The sequence below is a fragment of the Chaetura pelagica genome, unplaced genomic scaffold (genome assembly GCF_000747805.2).
Source record: "Chaetura pelagica isolate M959 unplaced genomic scaffold, ChaPel_1.0 scaffold112, whole genome shotgun sequence".
Classification (NCBI taxonomy): domain Eukaryota; kingdom Metazoa; phylum Chordata; class Aves; order Apodiformes; family Apodidae; genus Chaetura; species Chaetura pelagica.
This window is the reverse complement of record NW_009952798.1, coordinates 527324-547405: the sequence shown is the minus strand read 5'-3', so window position 1 is coordinate 547405 and position 20082 is coordinate 527324. Positions and strand designations below refer to the sequence as shown.

At 40.9% G+C, this 20082-nt stretch overlaps 1 protein-coding gene across 1 annotated transcript in view; it reads right to left on the bottom strand.

The window, feature by feature from the left end:
• The window catches only part of ARID5B (AT rich interactive domain 5B (MRF1-like)), a 103716-nt gene that overhangs the window by 14598 nt on the left and 69036 nt on the right, over nt 1–20082 (bottom strand). Inside the window, exons 4-6 of the mRNA XM_009994841.1 lie at nt 14431–14635; nt 12015–12067; nt 4422–4519 (exon numbers count right to left, since the gene is read on the bottom strand). Of these exons, the coding sequence (XP_009993143.1) occupies nt 4422–4519; nt 12015–12067; nt 14431–14635 (356 nt within the window). The remainder of the gene's footprint in view (nt 1–4421; nt 4520–12014; nt 12068–14430; nt 14636–20082) is intronic.

The window sequence follows — 20082 nt, the reverse complement described above, 5'->3', positions numbered from 1 at the left end:
ACCTATCTGCTCCTCCACAGGCCCCAGGTGGCTTTCCCATACAGGTCCTGAATTTGCAGAGAGCATGAAGCATAGTAAACCCTCCTCCAGCTGGATTTAACGGACAGGCTGATTTTCAAGGTGCTAGTGGTCAGGTTATGAGCCACACCACTGCAAAACAGGACATGGTCCATGGGAAGCTCTGGGTTCATCCCTGCTGGAGACCCCAAGGGAATCAGGCTCCCCCACAGCACCCAAAAAAGCCAGAAGGGCTATGTTCAAGGGCACTGTCCAGCTGTCTACCACGATGCCTTCGAACACGGACACATTTATCCAGCAAAGGGCTGAGTGTTCCTGTATGCCACTGCACACCACAAGCCTGTGCGTATTTGTGTGCAGCTTGTCTGCAAGGCCTCCTTTGGAAGAAACCAAAAATGAATTGCTGATGGACCTGGAGGGAGAAAAAGGGTCCAAAAGGCAACTGCTCATACTTCTGTTCAGTGCATCTTACTGGGAACTTTATACACCTTGCAAAATAGCAGGCTTGTTTTTCTTTTGGTTTAGGTTGGTTTGTTGGGTTTTTTTGGGTGGCGGTGGTGTAATACTTATGAAAAATCCCTAACAACAATGTCATCAGCACTGCAGAAACACAGCCTACTTGTTCCTGCTGGAAAATTAAAGCTGCCGATCACATATCTTGCGTAAAAGCGAAAGAAACCTCAAACCCTGCCTGTGAAAACCACATCTGCACTATTAGGGGAAGGCAGCACTGAGAAGAATGTTTCGCAGAAAAATAGCCACTCCTAAGGGTTTCTTGATCAGAGAGAGAGATGCAGGGCACTGGCAAGGGCTGAAAGAGTTTCACAGGAAAGGTTCAGGCTGAATCAGCTAATACCAACCACACATGCCTCCAGCTTTCTGTGATCATGCAAGGTACATGCATTAAAGGACCACAAATGAAGAAAGTAATGACCAAGACAACAACATGGTCCAAGTCGTGCGCAGAGCAACAGCCCCACGATGGGAAAACATTAATGCTTTTTATATTGGTAATCATCTGTAACATGAGCAATTAAGTACAGTACTAATGGACTATAGCCAAGAGCCCGGTACTAATATTAAAAACTGACAGAGATGAATAGGTTTGGAAGGAAAACTAGGTTGACAAAGACATTTTTATGAAGTGCTTGGACCTATTTGGAATAACCCAATCAGAGGCAGGTTCAGACCAGCCATGCCTACAGTGACAATAATGCATTCATTGGGATTATACGATGCCTGCTATGCTTTAAATAAAAACACCCATTGCTTCTACTCAGCAACCTGCACTTTCATTATTATACTCATTAATAAAACAAAAGTTGTCTAACTAATATACAAAAACCACTTACTGAAACACTGGCAGCCTCGCCTTCTTTAAAATGAAACCAGTTACTGGAAACACAAACTGTCCTACATGAAAAATGAATCAGTTGATAATGTGCACAAAATCTTTTCTTCCCTTTTACCAGGGAAACAAAGCAAACATGGCACCGACCAAAGAGCTCTGCCCACGTACAGCACAGCAGCAGCTACCACCACAAGCCCTGCTCCTACCAGGGGGATGTGGAGGGATTCCCCACAGCCTTTACAACTGGCTTTTGCCATCCTTGGTACTATGGGTCTGCAGTAATGTGCTGGCTTTTTAGAGGTTGTAAGCACCTTTTCAGGAAAGCAACATTTCCTCATGGGATTTGCTAAACAGAGAGACAATTCTGCCTTCTACATTCGTTTTTTTTTTGGTTGGTGAGTTTTCTTTCTTCTTTTTTTTTTTTTTTTCCCTTTGAAATGGCATGTGAAGCTCTACCCTGCAGAGGGGAACCTGGAGAGGGCAGTAAGGTGGGATGCAGCACCTGAATGGGACATATGTGCCATTCCACTCCTCAACATTCTAAGGACAGCACTGAAAGGCTGCCACCTAAGCAGCCTGGATATGTTAAAGCTGGTGCAAACAGCTAGTTGCTTCTCTGACATCTTGGGAAAAAGCTTGTTAACATAACATGGATGCCCCTGAGATCTAGTTGAAGAGAAAAATGGCAAGGCTAAGTCAAACAGCAGCACAGACCAGTGAAGTCAGGGAACTGCCTGTTCTGCCTGCAGTAAGCAAGGAAAGGCCGGCAGGATTCAGAAAGGAAAATTCATGAGGTTTATTCAGCATTTTCTTTCCAGCTTAATTCAATTTCCAGTTTAGCCTTACAGCTCACCTTCAAGTTAGAAGATGTACGTGTGTCCTGAATCATGAATGTGTGTATTCCTGCACTGCAGTTCTAGTTTTAGATTAAATGTCATCTAAGCTCTTCGGCTATAAATGAGTATTACATTTACAGGTGCTGTAGTTAGAATTACAAGCTGAAACAACCCATGACAATTTCATTTACTTTTTTTCCAAGTCTGAGGCTTAATCCAGCTTTCCTGTAGTGGAAAAAAAAGTGCCAAACACTGGAAATCTAGAGATTGGACCAGTCACTGAGGTTTTTGGGTATATGTGTTTTTCAGATTTGGTAAAGCATATCTGACATAAGCTCAGGGCTCAGCTAAAAATCCTACAAGACTTTTTCTCCAAATGGAATATTTTGATAGTCTGCTAGAGTCCTGGAAAATAGGTGCTACCCCATATAAGAGCTAACCCAGAACTACACAATAGACTGGCATCCAAGAACTCAGTTTTGACCTCTTTGGTCTGCGAAGACCAATCTAACCATAAAGTAAAAGACTCATTCCTCAGACTGGCTCAAGGCAAGCACAACTTCTTTTGGGTAGCGTGGAAAGGTTTTTATATCTTGAAGGCATCAAGAGTCTGCTTAGGTTTTCTAGTGAGCACAATGGATTTTCTGGCACTTTGTAGCATAGCCCTGAGTAACTGCTGAGTAAGTCACATGGGTGAGTCTCTAAGCTTAGAGGAGGAGTGCAATTCAAGGGTTTTCCATGTAAAGAAATAAACCACTGTCAGGAAAGCAGAAGAAATAGACAGGGGTTCATGAAGTATTTGTGAATGGCTCATTTGTTTTTTCACAACGACAGGAGATGTGCTCTCTATGACCCCAGAATTTCAAGACAGAGCCCAGCAACACTTGCTCCCTGTGAGACCTAAACCCACAGAAACCTCATGGTCTCTTAACTCACATGGGAGCCTGGGTCTCCTCTGTCAAAGAAAACATCCTACAAAGCACATCTGGCAAGGGAAGACACAGGCTGCCAGTTTGAGACAATCAGCTGGCTTGGTGCAAGAGGAAGCCCTGACTCTCTCAGGGCTGTAATGATGGAGGGGAAGAGCCGAATACCCAAAATCTGATGGCTCATTTAAAACAATTTATAATCTTTCTCCACAAAGCAAAGGCAGGGAAAAGCCCTTTATGACAAGAACAGACACTTGCTCAATTTGCTCTGCTGCTTGGCTTGATCTCCAGAAAGCTTCTAACTGTGATAGTGGCATTACATGCAACTTCTTTGTGCACCCAAGTCCTTATGTTGGAGATGTCTCCTGTAAATGGGGGTGATCAATCTCCCTCTCCACAAGGAGGGCAGTGTCGCCCTTGGAGTGGCCACTACATGAAGGTGAAAACCTACTAAGCACTGCTCTGCTGTGCTGCCTTATGCACAGGCAAGTACGATCTCTTCCTGACCCCAGCAAAGTAACTTGTTTATACCTAGGAATAAGAGAATGAACTTGCCTTATCTGAGCCTGAAATAAAAGGGGGGTGGGGAAGGAAAAAAAAGAGGGAAAAACAAATTAAAAAAAAAGAAGAGGGTTGTTTCTAAAAAACGTATTAAACTAAAGCAACATTTCAGCTCCAGTATTTTATTCAGTGCGTGTTGGCTTCACAAGCCCTGGAAGTTATTATCTACATGGGAAGAATAAGAAATCAACAGTTCTGACCAGCAACAATGGCTGCAGAGAAAGAGCATTTGGCAGCAGCTCGCAGGCAGGGAGGAGGGAAGGAATGCAATGAAGAAGAGGAATGCAACGCTCTGCATGACCTACAACATTAACAGCACCCTGCATTGTGGGCCACCCCATTATTTTGATCACAACCACAATTTGCTTAATTGGTATTCCTAAAAAATGACAGAAGACAAGTGTTTGCATCAATTAGTTGTCATTTCTTATTTTTCCTTGAATATGTTCTACTCAATTTTCAGCTTCTTTAACCAGGAAGCTGTTGTAAAAATTAAGATATGTACCAAAGAAAAATCAGATGCTTGTTTTATTTATTTAGTATCTGGAGACACACACTCTGGTTTAAATTACAATGGATTATCTGACTAAACTGTTGGGGGAATATTTACTACATCTTTAAAAAGCCTCTCTCTCTCTTGTTCTCTAATTCTTTATAAAACGCTTTGAAGGCTGTCCAAATTAATTTCTTCATTATTAAACAAGCATTTCAGATTGGTTATCTTACCTTTCATAATGTCTGCGCGTACATGTAGCAGCACTTGTGCTTCCAGGGTTACCACCTAATTCATCATAAATATGTTTCCATTGTCGACGTGCTGTTATCTGTAAAAATGGCAATGGAAAATTTAATCTTGCATCTTCACAGATTCTACAGCGTTTCGGTTCACAACAACAAATGCATGTGTGACACTTTCAGAACAGCATGTACTACAAGCACTATAAAAGCTCCTACAGAACATATAGAGTGCACAGAGCTTTGGGTGCTTTCTTTTTTTTTTTCCTCTAAGTTAACACTGTGTCTATTTTCTTTCTCTCTAAAATGGAGTGATCTGACTGATTCATTATCAAGTCACAAGCAACACCGCCTCACAAAAGAGAATCTCAATCAATATAGGGTCATTAACCATCAGAAGTTATGCAGACAAATCCCACGGTGAACTATGAAAATGAAGCTTGAACCATACTCAGCACAAATAATGATTACATAGTTATTTTAACTGAATTAGAGAAAATAAATATGCTGCAAAACCCGAATCCACCACAGAATACTGTAAATCAACAAAAGCATAGTCTGTAACTTTATATTTTACAAGCTGTTTATTTTTATCCATTTATGTCAGGAAAATATATAGATCAAATAGTAATGAAATCTTAACATACTCCAATGTTAATATTTGAGCTATGTACTTTATTGGACCATGCTAATGAAAATAAACATCTCGTAACATATTGAGTTGCATACCATGGTTCTGTTTTTTTGTACAGAAATTAGGATTACACAGAATAACAGATGGAAAGACCTGGCAAAAGAATTGTTTCTGAATACCACTTCATTATTTTATATATTCCCCTATATTTAAAACAGGAAGAAAAACAGGAATAGGACAAGCACAAGAGATCACCCTTTTTTGCCTGCAGCTCATAAAGAAGGCCAGTACAAAATTGTGGGGGCAATTTGGGGAGAATTTTGTCATTTTCTGTGGAATGCTGTGGATTTTAATACATTCAGCCCTGGAGGCTTCTTCGGAGTTACCCACAGAGCAGTCAATGGCATTTACTGAGGAGCTATAGGCAGCAATCAGAAGAAAACAAATATTACAACTTGAAATCTGAGGCCTGTAATTTTAATCTAAACAAGGAGATAGCTACCATCATTAAATATTACAGGGTAAGAGGTGTTTCTTTTTGGCTCAATATAAAAGGAAAATCCTTCCTTTGCAGAAATTATTCTCTGAAGCAAAAAGCATGGCCAGAGACTTATAATTTGGTAATAGTTTCTTCAAGTTTATTGTTTGCACAGTTATCCTTAGAAAAGATTAGTACCTCCAACTCACAACTAGTACCTGTACATGGTTTGCACAGACACTTGGAAAAAAAAAGACAAGGGATTATTTTACCTTAAAACTTATTTAAAAAAAAAAAGAAATTACTACATTCACTAACTTTGTCTTCTGTATCCAACCCAAAGACCACAGGCATAAAAGAAAGACTGCAATTCAAGGATAAATTCTGCACAAATACATTATTTCAATACGAATCACTCATTGAAGGATCAGGTTAATTTTAAGTCTGTTTTGTTGAAGTTCTTATGCTGTCTCTTCCCCAGGCTACCCCCATTTCTACCTATTACTGTCACTAAAGGGCTTGAAGAACTGGAGTCCTAGTGAGCCTTGAAGAACATTGCCTCTTGAGAATATGAACAGATGCTCCTACTGTGACCTGAAAGGTCAAAAAAGAATTGGATCAAGTGCCTGGATGGGAAGCTACCTCTGGTTCCACTTCCCACACCTATTCCACCAGTCCTCAGGACAGGCAAGGGACAGAGGCATGGCCACATAACCCTTGCCTTTTGGCAGCTCCCAAAACCATGGATCCCCTGAGAATTGCTGCAAGTGGCCTTATGTTAAATCAAGTCTCTGGCAGCCTCACAGACTAGGGAAATAAAGATGCACTAAGCCAAGCTGGGGGCTGTGCTCTGGTCCTCTGGCAAGCACAGCCTGGCTGGCTTGCAAGGCCGCAGGTCAGGACCTGATGCTTTGGTTAAGAACAGCGATCCTGCATAGAAGCTATAAATGAAAGCAAAGCATTAGTCACTGAGAGGACTACTACAAGTCCCGTTTTTAAACATCCCCAGGTGACTAAGAAGCATGGTCTCCATTTTCAAAAGGAAAATGGTAACCTTAGAGTCTCTATGAGCTGACTCAAGAGTTGATACTCAAGCTGGAACATCAGCAAACACAATCATCTTTAAGGGGAAAAGGGAATCCCTTTGATATCACTGGATCAGTTTTGGTGTCTCTCTCCTTTGAGCTGTTTAGAATAATAGTATTTACACAAATGTTTGCCTAGCTTTATCCAGCTCTGCCTCTGCAATGGACCAGAATCCCTTGGCAATTAGCAGAGCTGTGTACTCCCACACACAGAGTGAAGTTTAAATTTGACATTCCCTGAAAAGACCATTATTCTAACAAAACCTGGGGTTGAGTTTTCCCTTGCTCTTGAAAGTTTTTAGTTTTTATGCTTAATAAACTTCAAAGGACTGAAGTAACTGATAAATTACATCCTTAAACTATCTGCACAAAATGCTGCACTGTGCAAACTTCATAGTTGTCATGCAGAGCAGTACTGCTCGAGCTAGATGCTCATACTGGACACATCAAAACTGACGACTGCTTTCTCCTCTCATATAAGTCCCTCCCAGTCACCTCAGTGACTACAAACTTCCTGAGAAGCCAGGAAAGAGCAGTGCTTGGCTGTGCTTTGCTTATGGTTGCTGTTCCTACCAAAAATGCCTGCCTTGGATGCTTTTACACAGTGGTTTTAATTCTGAAAGGGCTCATCTGTGCTTCCAGTTCATAATATGTCCATGACTGGGGCACATGAGGAACACGAAGACAAATAACAAGATGCAAAAATGGTAAAATGTTGTAGCTGCCTGTGAAGGGACTCTCCTATAAACATTCAGGAGCAAAGCGTTGGGTTTTTTTAAGACCACAGAGCTACAGAAGCATAAGACGAAGACCCTGCAAAAGCTTTAACACATCATGAGCACTTTCACTTCACACTTTTGATTAATTCAGTTTCCTGACATTAAGATGAGCTACTCCAGAAGAAAACATACTGAGGACAAAGCACCTTTGCTGCTTTAGTTTTCCTGTTTGTTTCGCATTACTCCTACCAGTATGTACATCCCTCCTGGTGCCTGCCACGTGTCTAACAGTGCAGGATGACCCAGGCTCACCCATTAATCAGGGCAATTGCATAGGCCAGTCTCATCTTTGACAGCTTCCCACTGCAATGATGACTTTTAGTTTTAAAGTAGTCTTCTGGTTTGTAGGCCTCTCCACCATTTGCTCCAACTTACAGTTTCACAGTCCTAGAGCTGGGCCCACTGGAAACCAGTAACTTTGAAAACCTTCATGACATCATTTCCACTCACTGGAATTTGGAGTCTAACAAGAGACTACTCTGTCCAAGGACCTGAGAACAGATCTGGTCTGCTTCCTGTAAGCACAGTATTAGGCAGTGACAGGTGCTCAAAAGCAACCAAACAAAAGCAACGTCTTATCTATTAGAAGACTATTTATACACATGCTTTTAATGTGTCTTCTGCTTTGAGACATCCTAAGGTCTTCTGCACCGCAAGCCCAGCTCACTTCCCTATGAAAAGGCTTCTTGTATATTTTATGCTGCAAATCTAATGGGGGATTTTCTGGTCACAGTATGTGATGTTCACAATGCTTTTCAAAACAGATCTCTGAGTATTAGCTCTGTATGAAATAAATCCAGGTAGCTTTGCATTCCACTAGTGTATCAGTTTCTTTGGGCCTGCCCAGATGCAGGACTGCTGTATGTGCCAATCATTAAATTTTATAAACTAAAGCACTTTATTGTTGCTTCCAGGAGGCAGCAGCTAAATGGGATCCCACAGACCTTTGGCAAAATTTAAGCTGCTATATACTGAAGGTAAAGCTCCATCCAGTCTTTTTAGCCTTTACCCCGTTTACATCAAGACATCTCCAGTTAGAGTTCATTCAGCACCACAGCCTTCTACAGACACACCAAGGCACTCCTCTTGCGTGGCTCAAAAGGAAAAATGTCACTTAATGACTCGCCAAGGATAACTCTTTAGATGAGTCCTGGAAAATTTCCTGTCTGGGAAAGACTGTACTTTTTACTCACTTGACTTAGGGTGACTGAGAAATGTCCAGCAATGGCTGTTAAACACCAGTGCAGCTGAGCCCCCCAGGATGTGATGTTGTTTTGCATTTCATCCAGGGACTTAAGGATATTTTAAATAATTCATACTGTGAAGGTCTGCAATAGACCACGTATTATTAGCAACAAAGATGCTCATTTCATGTATCTTTGTTTAAGAGAAATGTAATCCCACCAATTCCAAAAAGACAGCTTCATTTGTTAAGGATTTAAACCAACTTGTACAGGTTGCTATTTTTATTAAGCCTGTATTCTGGTCCAAGAAGTAGTATATGGAAGTGTGCTAATACACAGTTATTGATGACAACTAACTAAGAATTAGTAATCAAACCAATAATGGGCAGATGAGAAATGACCCTCACAGGTACTCTAACTGGAGAACCCTTAACTATGACATATGACACACAGTCATGACTACAAAAAAAGGGAAGTCAGATAGATGGCTTTAAAAATGTTCTTTTCATCTCCAATCCAATCCCTAGCTGTTTTTATTCACTTTTAGAACCTTAACTGACAGGTTAAGACCCCAGAGGTCTTGCACTGTTTGGTAAATCTGTGCAGAAGCTGGAAAACACTGTACATGATTTTTGCTTATTTCTCAAATATGGTTTTAAAGCCCTATCAAAGCATCTGTACATGGACAAGGTGGACAGAGAAAGGGATGAAATTGTAAATGGTCTACCATTACTGTGCCAAACACAAGGATGTAAAGTTTTCACCTGCTTTAACTGGGAAAGTTTCTACACTTAGTAGTGAAAAACTAGTCACCTGACTTGTAAGTTCCCGTATGTGATTTTAACCAATCTTCTATTGGTTTCCTGTTCATAAAATGGCTATCACTTGCTGAAGCCAAAAATCTACTTTCAAATATTCTTTTCCTTATAACACTTCCAAGAGAAGAGACACATTTCTATCTCAATGTCCAAACCAGAAATTTCTTCAAGTCAGATGGAAGGGTCCGTATAGATAAATGTCTATCAATCAGAGTAAGTCTGAGAAAGCCTTTGTTCTGCACGTGACTTCTCACAATCAATAAATATTGGCAACATGAGTGTCAGTAGTGAATTCTGGTCACTACTGAATTACAGTATTCACTCAAAATGTCTACATCTAAGCAGACCTGCCTAAGCTTCTCCAACTGACACTGAGGTCCATGTCATCCCAGTCATCCACTGCCTTGCCTAAAACAAACACGAAATCAAATGTAAAACTTTCTGAGCAATGCTCGCCATGATAAAATATATACCAAAAAATGCAGATAGGCAAGCTCAATGAATATCAACTGGCCATAAAACAGTAAACAGCAGGGTGTGCACAGGTCAAAGTATTGCAACAGCTTTCGGTTTAACGTTCAGGGAATGTAAAGCAAAGGGAGATCCATATTGAGGATGAGACTGTTAACAGAAGAGAATGAGGTCAGGAAACCTCACTCTCCATGTACAACTTAAATTGCAGCATAACAGTTCCCAACTTCATTTGTTCTGCAGAGAGAGCAAAGAAACCACTCACATCATAAAAAAAAAAGGATCGGGCCCATCATTTCTGCCAGAGTCACTTTCAAAGCAGTACTGGGCTCTCAGGTATGTCAGAGGGTGTGAGCTATGCTTGCCTTGCCATTTGCTAACAGTAAGCCATTGCTTGGTTTCTTCTCTATGAAGAATAAGCACTGCTGGTACATTTTCATCAAAGGTGACAAATGCCCCTAAAGAACAGCAAACATGTTGACACTGAGAAAAGGGCAGAAGCTTTGGGACAAGGGTGGACTGATGCTACTCCGGATGACATTACCACATATGTGATCCTTCCCCTTGAATCATCTCACTGTTCTGCTGCAGCCAGTAGACCTGGCGCTCTAGCCTCATTTTCGCCAACTCACCACCCTACTCCTGGCTCTGCCCCAGGAACACAGGTTCACCTTCTCTAGCATCTCTAAATCCATTGCTCTCCTTCTCATTCTGGCACCAAAACTCAGCTCTCTCCAGCAAGCCATACCAATTTGGCATCCCTGCTTCTATCCCTGGTCCCTTCAAGCAGATCTGAAATGCTGCTGTAAAAACAGCCAACTCCCCAAGCACTCTGAACATGCCACTCTTCTTCCAGTCTCCCTCCTGGCCTTCCCCTTGTGCTCTGGAACAAGTTCAAGTTTTTAGCCCTCATTTTCATTGCACTTTACAACTCACGGTAATTACTGTCAGCCCATAATTGCTCTAACGATCTGCCTGTGGTAGCTATTCATTCATGTATACCCATGAGCACACCTACGCACACCCCTGTATGTAAGCACGGTATGTGCTGATTAATGAAAGATACAGGGACAAAAAAAGCCAAATCAAGTACATGCTTTTGTTGAGAACGTTAGATTTCATATTTCACAAAATCCCAGTCACACCCATGCTAATCAACCCCGGGCTGGTGATTTACAGAAAAGTCTGCTTTAGTGTATGGAAGGAAAACAGTGAGTTTTATATTTTAGTTCGAACAACTTTCAGTTTCTTGATAGTGCATTTTTTTTCTCGTCATTTCTCTACTGCACAGATATGTCCCAGATTACTTGGTAAACAAAGCAAAAATAATTTCTTTCATCCAACTGCGGCAGGAACTGAACAACTTAATCTGATCATTGTGTGCAAAGAAAATATTTCCAATGACGACATCTTCCTATGTCAATTGTTTTTTATTACAGATGTCATCTCGATGTGCCATATTAATGCAGCTCTTTCTTCTCATTTCAAGATTTTAATCTAAGTTTGTTGCTCTAATATTTTATTGGTTCAAAATACATGCTGTAAAATCCATGGCCATCAAATTTCCCTGTGAGCTAAAAATAAACTACTCTTGTCAGATACGGTTAGCTGATAAAAAGTGCCAGAGACTTTTCTGAATTACTTTGCTAACTTCCTGTTTATGTGGTACTGACCCTTGTCTAATAAAGATCTTTTACACTTGGAATAAGAGAAGATACTGCAGCATACTATTCCTTAATGGACAATGCTGATTACTTTTGAAAGCCTTTAATACATTTCCCATATTAGACATGAACAGATGTCAGGGATGTTGCCAAGTGAAATTTCTTTTATGCAATCTTGGCTTGTTGTACAATAATAGCCCTTTCTCAACATGGGAAAAAATTACAGACCCAACTAATTTCCTTGACAGGGAAGAGTTACATATGTTTTCCACTTGTAGCTTTTACGACAAGTTTATAATTTTGCCAAACCTGGAACTAATTTGGACCATTTCCAAAAATGGCCCAGTAAACCCACAATGTGTACAGCTAGCCTAAAATGCAGCAAATGATTGTTTGCTTTAACGTGTTTTTTTTCTAACAGGGAAAAGTTAGATTGCACAATTATTTCATTTAAGTTACTTAAACACTTACTGTTTCATATCCTCCCAGTTTTTGAGCAGCTTGAAACATAGTCCAAAGGTTAACTGTTAGAGGGACAATAAGTATTTAGATAAGCATTGCATTAACCAACATATGTCAAAGAAATGTAAATTAAACAGTTTTCAAAAAAGAAAAATAGAGAAAAAAAGCTCACAGCCCCTGAAAAAGCTCCTGTGAAACATCTCCCAGAGAGGTATTTACATAACCTGAAGAGTAAATATTAGCCCATACTACATATGTATTTTTAAATTACATATAAGACAACACACTTAGATTCCTTAACAGGACTGGAAAAATACACTGAGACAAAGGTAATGGGCTCATTTGACTTTGCTGATAAGAGGCACAATACAATGACTGCAACATGTTTCCATAACTTTGATAATAAAAATTACTAATTGGGAAAAATGTTGCTTTTAATTATTTGTTTAATGCTGATTTCATTAGCAAGCAAGCATGAGACACACACTGGCTCACACAGAAAGCTTATCGATTAACAAAAATACCCAATAATTACCGCAGTTCAGAGAATGGCCTCCATAATCAATAAACAATAAGATGTGCTCTAACAGGTCCTGTACAAACGAACCCAGGGGGAGCACAGATGAGAATTAACATAATTATTATCGTGGGGGGCTATGCCTTGCTCACAGCTGTGGGCTGGGAAGAACAGAGGCAACTCCTTCAAAAGACTTGTTGGGAGATGCTTGTTACTTCCTGCAGAGCTCCTCCCATCTCATGTGCTTTTCATCCTGGCCCACTGTCCCATGGGGCCACTGCCTGCTGCTGGTGTCTCTTATTTTGTTTTATTTTATTACTTGAACTATTATTTATTTTTATTTTAGATTAATTTTCATCTTATTTTAATTGCTAGAAGAAAAATTGCTATCTTAGCTCTGTGAAAGATGTACATACTATTCCACCAACAGTGATATCCCATAGACATCCTACAAATACTTTTGGCCAGACTCAGCAATAATGCTGTGGACCATGGAGGACAGGGATGTTTCCCTCTGCAGTGAGATACTCTGTTGCAGTTTACATACAGCTTCTTCCGACTAACCGATTTATGTTGGCAATGTTTGCACAAGTCTGGCTGGACAAATAGAGTCCTGTACTGCAAACACTTCTGCTCTTCTCAGCATACCTATTCTTGGCATTTAAGTATTTGCTGGATCAGGCCCCTAATTTATAATGAATGTCAGACAACTTTCAGTTGTATTTCAGCTAAACGTTAGCAGAGGGCCCTAGCCCCAGTGGGGCATTTTAGAAATAGTACTTCAGCCCATCCTGTCCCCGTGCTTGAGGGAGTGCAGAATAAAATGGGGGGAAAAAAAATCCTCTCTTCGACACAAAAAAAGTCCTGAAAGCCTCATTGAACCTAGTACTGTTTCAAAGCTATCAAGAGCTTTGCTTAGGCCTTGATTTAATCTGAATCAATGCATAATGCAACGAAGCTGTTCATAGTACATTAATTTTACTTCCATTTCAAGCAGCCAGTTTTCAGACAAACACTGTAATCATTCGGAGTTATATAAGTTTATAATGGCTGCTGGAGGCCTGTTGCAATCAGTGCCAATTGCTATTAGGTATGTAAATTGTTATGTAAAACATACAGGTTTGACATTCTTCATCAAAATAACACATGGTTTTAATCTGGGAGATAAATTAGAGTAAATAATATTTCAAACTGTGGAATTCTTCCTTTAAGGAAATAAAGTATCATTCTATCTACAGATACGGAGGAAAACCACCACCATTTATAACTTTTGTTGGAAAGTCTGAAAGATCGACATTGTGCTGCAATATTTATGTAAAATTTAGTTACAACTGTAACTTCTCGACCTACAATTACTATTCAGATTATGGCACTACAAACTGTACATGCCAAAGCAATTCTCAACCTTGCATTCTGTATTTAACAGATACAGTCTGGTTTTATATTCTCCAAGGTCAGTAATTTATTAACTATAAACACATTTTTTGGGCTTAAAGATACGATCCCTTTTGTGCCTTACTTGACCACCTTTAAATGTCTTCCTTTAATATTTGTCCTTTCATAAAGAACATCTGGCCACAATAAAGATACGTCATATTATTAACTCAGAAGAAAGGCATTACAGACGCTGCAGATTTACAAAACAGAAAACTAGAGTTTTCAACATGCCTATTTCTAGTCATAATCAGTGGATTTAAAACTATAAATATCTGGCAGCAACTACCCCAGAAGGAAGAGATGCAAATCTAGGCATAAGACAGTGAAATGCCTGGACTGGAAAATGTGTAGATACAAACATGGTCCCCCCATCCATAAGGCTTTAAAATAGGCTTCCTGTGCAAATGATTTCTCCAGAGAAGCCAAACCATTCTGAAATGTCAACAAGAAAGTGAGAAAAAGGATACTTACTCTGCTTAAAACCTAAATAGGGTATTCGTTCAATTGGTGTTTTCCTTTCTTTCATGTATTTATAAAGAGCCACAAGGAAAGCCTGCTCATCAGCTCTGCATTCTTCACCTATGGCAATCTTTGATTTATCCTCACTTGAGCCTTTTTTACAGTTGCTGTTGTTACTCTTGGGTTTGGGCAAAGCTGACTTAGCCTCACATTTTACCTGGGAAAAGAAAAGATGTCATATCAGATCTAGGCAACCTTTAATATTCACTTAAGGAATAAATACCCTCTCCTAGCAGAACAGATTGTTAAGAAAAATTAAGGCCAAACCATGCAACTGTGTTTGAGGGAAACAAAGGAAGCTATTTATAGAGCTAAATGTCTTGTTCTGAATCTTAGTCACAACATTTTTAAATAGCCACATCTTTAAATCATTATAACCCATTGGTAATGCTCTCCAGATCTGCATTTTTATGACTATACATTGCTATGTCACAGACAGCTCCCATCTCTCACATACACTTGCCATTAGCAAGTCTAATAATAACCTTCATTCCAGGATTGACACTGAACATTGTCGAGTCCCACAGACAACCCTTGGAGATGAGGGTGCTCAGCCCCTTCCAGGAACACTCAGAAGCCAGCTCCACAATGACACATTTTTCTCTCCTTTAGCCCACCAGGATAGATGCAAACCTTGGCAAGCCTTGCCCTGGCAGAGCTCTTGGCACACATGAGTGGAGGCTCTGCTGTAGCATAGACTTAAGTCAAGTGGGTTTGAGCATCTGCTTAAACTTAAGCACAGCCTTACATAATTAGCAGAAGGAGAAGGCTGGTAGCTGGAGCCCTTCCTAGTAGCAGCAGCCCCAACGCACATGAGTCCCAGAGCTCCAGGTCTCCCACTGGTCTCCCTGGCAAACGGGTGCCAGTCAGGAAGTCAACAAATTGGAACCATTTTGCCTCTCATCAGTATTCAAACATGGGGAAGAATATCCAGTGAGACTGGCTTAATCCTGCAGTCCTCCTGAAGATAATCTTCTAATTGAATCAAGCAAATTACAACTTGAGCTTTCCTATAATTTATGTATACAAAAATAGAAAAGAGCAAAACCTTGCAAACTGATGTTTAAAAGCTCTCCATGACCAAGACAGGATCAATACATTTCCAATGAAGTACTGGAAGTCCTCTAATACAAGGTGGAAGAGATGGTGCCACATTGTTTTTGGATTTGCACTGTTCCTTCAATGCTTTTAAGTGCTGTCAGGAGCCTTCTAGCAGCTCCGCATTCCATCCAAGACCTGCCTTTTGTGCTCCCACAGGGAGCATGGAGATTGCAAGAGCCCGTATTTGGTACTTTAGGGGGACAGCAGAGGAGAGCCGGGTATCTTGCTGAACAGGAAGGCAGGAGCTTTTGGTCAAGTAAGACATTGAATCTCCTTTCTCTCCACTTCAAAACCAGGAGCTTCCTGGGTACTTTTTGACATTTTAGAAGCAAGTGTTATGAAGAGCATTATGTAAGTGCTTGTAAACAAACTACAAACATATCATTGGAAAGACTGTGACATGCTTATTTTATCTCAATAAAGCTACCCAGTGTTCAGGCTCATGGAAAGCAAAATCTTTTCTTTTATACTCCTCCAGGGTATTAACTTTGCAGAAAGCACTGAATTAAGTTGAGCTGCCTCCACAGCTTTCCACAGATGTTGGACAAAGCAATGCTAGCTCCTAAGCAGAGAGAAGTGGCCACAAGCTTCCAAGGTAATCAATGGTGCTGAACAATCTCCCTGTTTGACACTGCAGGGTACAGGCACACTCCTCCCAGGCAATGCAGCAGGGACTGGAAAATGCGACTTCCTATGGAATTTTTCTTGATCAGTTACTGCTGAAGTATGCCCGTTGTATTGCTTGATACTCTGTGGTTACAAGATACAAAGGGATATTGTCTTCCTATGGCACAAGACACCATGTTTTTCCCTTTTAGTAATAGATATGCTTATTGATTGAACTTCGGTAAAGATCCCGAGTTTCTTCCAAAAATCAAGGGAGCTAATGGGATTTTTATCCTATTAAATTAACTTAAAATTTCCTCATCCACTTTTCAGTTCAGAGCTTTAACTCCTTAACTTTATCACTTTGGATCCTCACAAAATTATTAAAGAGCTTCCCTTAGAAAGTTCAGATTACAATATGAAGCCATGATTTCAATAAATTTACAATTTTTAATTTAAGCTGTATATTTATTGCAAGATAAAACTTGGAACAAATTCACTGGGCCCGGGAACAATTTTTCAGTTTTGTCACCCACTTGTGAAGGCAAATAAATCAATCTTTTTAATGGATTTTCTTTTCCAGACTGGACAATTCAGAACTATGTTTGCAAAGACAGCTTGGGCACAAATGCCAAATGAAATGTGCATGATATTTAGCTGACTGTTGGGTTAAAACCATGACAGCTATGCAAGCAAACCAGTGGCAAAGGATATTACTCCCAAGGAGACATAAGGAAACAAATAAAATAACATTTAAAAAGAAGGCACTGGGAGTGAGAAATCCCCACGTAACACACCACCTCTTTTCCAGTGTAGAGAGAAGCAAGGTCAAAGTATCTGTGGAACTCAAAGGTGCCAAAATGCTTTGATGAAGACTGTGGTGCTGTATCTACTCAGCGCCTGAGGCACAGGCCTCAGTTCTGGAACCTTCCCACCATCTGAGAGGAGATATGGATGAACACCATAACCAATGATTAATGAGAACCAAAAGGGGCAAAGGCTGTTCTGGGTAACAATGGTGTAAATCCAGCACAAACACATCAAAGTCAGAGACAGCAATGCCAGCTTTGCACTAGGCACCACAAACTGTTCCCTCCTCTCTGAGAACACGACTTTGAATCTTCACAGAGTGCAAAGACCTGGAGGAAAGTCCTGAACATGGAGTTCTGCTTGGCTCTGCTCTCTTCTCCAGTCTGCTCAGAAAGCCTGAACAACTCCATTATAAAGGGAGGGTTCAGTTTCTACAAGAGGAGTTAAAGCTCTTTCATTGTAGCCTCAGTGTGAGTAATACCTCCAAAATGAAACTGAGGGCTAAGGCCCAGACAGGCAACCCCCAGTGGGGACAAGCTGGGGATATATTGAGATGGGCTCTGGAAACACCTGACTAGCTCTTACTGTGTGTTCCATCAGAGACATATGATCCACGAACAAATGGCCGGTGAATGCTCATGGGTACATCCAACTGTTGCCTTCTCCTGCCAGAGGTCACACACAACATAGACCACTAAAGACCTGCATTTTAGAATTTCAATCAGATAATGGCTGGGACATTTGAAATAAACCTCCACATCTGACAGCATGCCAGGCCACCTGTGGCCACAGAAACAGCATATCCTGGCAACTTTTGAACTTATTTTCCAGATTTTGCTGTACAAATTTAAGTCAGAGATTTACTCTAGCATTTGTGCTAGGAGATGTATTGAGTACATTCATCTGGGTTTCCATGTTTAACAAGTTAATCCTTCAAGCTCTTTGACACGGTCAGATCAGCCAGTTTTACAAAGCCTTACAGTGCACTTCTGCACACCTTGAGTGGGAGTGCTCTCTGGTAGTGTGAAGCAGGTATGATGAGAGTTACGCTGGAGCCTGCAAGTCCCAAAAGCCTGTCCAGCACTGATGACATGTGAAGTATGAAAACCTCCAAAGTCCTGGGAGTGTTTGGAGAGAAGAGCTTCACACATGCTTCTCCAGGAGAGCTGCCTCAGTAGATGGCCTTGTATTCTTGTGATTGTTTACATTCCCTGCCTGGGACGGAACTCCGCTGGGATCTTCATGAGGGGGTACTAAAATGGATGCAGCGACCAGCAAGGAAGTCAAAAGTAAGAAGTGGTACATTAAAGACCCACTTCTCCTGGCAGCACCTGCAGGTCCAGGATTACATTGTCTGTCCCCCTGTCACTTTATTTTTAACAAAACAGCTATGCTGGAATTTACTCTGAGCTGCTTCTACCCAACCAAATGCTCTTCTGTATCAGGTAACAGCAAAAGCCTACAAAACAATCTGCTGATGGTTCAAGGTAAACATGCCTACTGAGAACTAAGTCGTGAGAAGGTAACAAGCTTTCTAGTCACTGGAAGCTGAGAAGATGAAATGCAGCAAGTCACTACAATCATGTGGCTTGAGCAGGTCTTGACAGGCTTAAAACAAGAGTCTTCAGAATGCCACTTCCGCCACTTCCTAAGGCAAACTGCACAGCCACTGTGTCTCTGTCAGAGCTGTGGCCCCGCACCCAAGAAACGAGGCTGCTGTCAGACACTGGGCACATCATCTGAGGATGAATGCAGCACAACTTCTGGTCAAATGGTCAAAAGGCCAGGACCACTGCCAAAATGTTCCAGTCTCCAACACAAGTGGATTTGTCCCATTGACACTAGCTGTGTTCAGTTCTGCTCTCCACAGACCCACTGTCAGCATGAGTTGGAGATGGAGCACAGACAGAGGAGGAAAACTGATGGTGAAGCTGATGGAGTCCAAGGTATTAACATCTCAGCTGGTCCCAACAATGAGAAAACGGTAGGTGGATCTCCGTTGCCCCCTCTTTTTCAAATACATTGCCTCTCCTTCCTCAGCAACCTGTAGGCAGGGTCTGTATAAAGTGCAACGCATATGCTGTAGATTCACTGTATATCCACAGCCCTGAGACACTGACTGATGTGATGACCCACAGTGAAATCACTGTAACTACATACAAGGACATTATATCATAAGCATGTCTATTATTAATAATGAAATTAAGCTGGCCAAGATAATTAATGCTATTAATATCTGTACAACGATGAGCACAGTACGACTAGACAAATAGGCAGAATTACTTCTTATCTGAAATATCCTCCCATTTGACTAGGAGGGTGAGCCCAAATATAAACAGAGAGGATAAACAAATCGATATAAAGTGTTACTGTTGTTTTTAATTATCTAATACCTATATATTAGGTGCTGAAGAGGCAGAACTCCCCATGCTACAGTCCAGGGTGCTTTGACAACACAGTCTATGTTGCAGTTTGCTGGTAATATTTTAACATTAAAAACAGGTTGAGGGAAGGGGAACTGAGGCAAATTGAGCCATTTTCACACTGTGGATTTTGCACATTTGCACAGAGCAAAAACATTCTGGCAAACCCTATAGTATCTGGCAGGACCTCACAACTCCACATACCAGGCTCCATCGCCTGTTACCATGCTTGTCTAATACGATAGTACAGACTCCAGCTGAGCACAACAGGGCATAAAAAGAAGAGAAACAGTGACTTAAGGGCACAGCTTCATGACGAACTTCAGCCTCTTTTATTGTCATCAACAGAAGGCACAATTTGAACTGAACTCCTAAGGAGGAGGAGGTGGTGGAATTTAATTTGCCTTCCTATGAGAAACTGAGAGCAGAACACTTCCACTTGACCTCTTTAACCTCCTAATCTCTCAGGACATTCACTGCATACAACAATACCAACATAAAGGGATCTATAGATTCACTGTATTTCCTGAAGAGATGGTCACAACAATGGAAGCATTTTTCAGCTACACATCCATCTAATTTATTGAAACAATGGATTCGGGAGGAGTTGGCCTTAAAATTCAGTCTATGCTAACCTGTTTATCTCAAAAGTATCACAGTGACA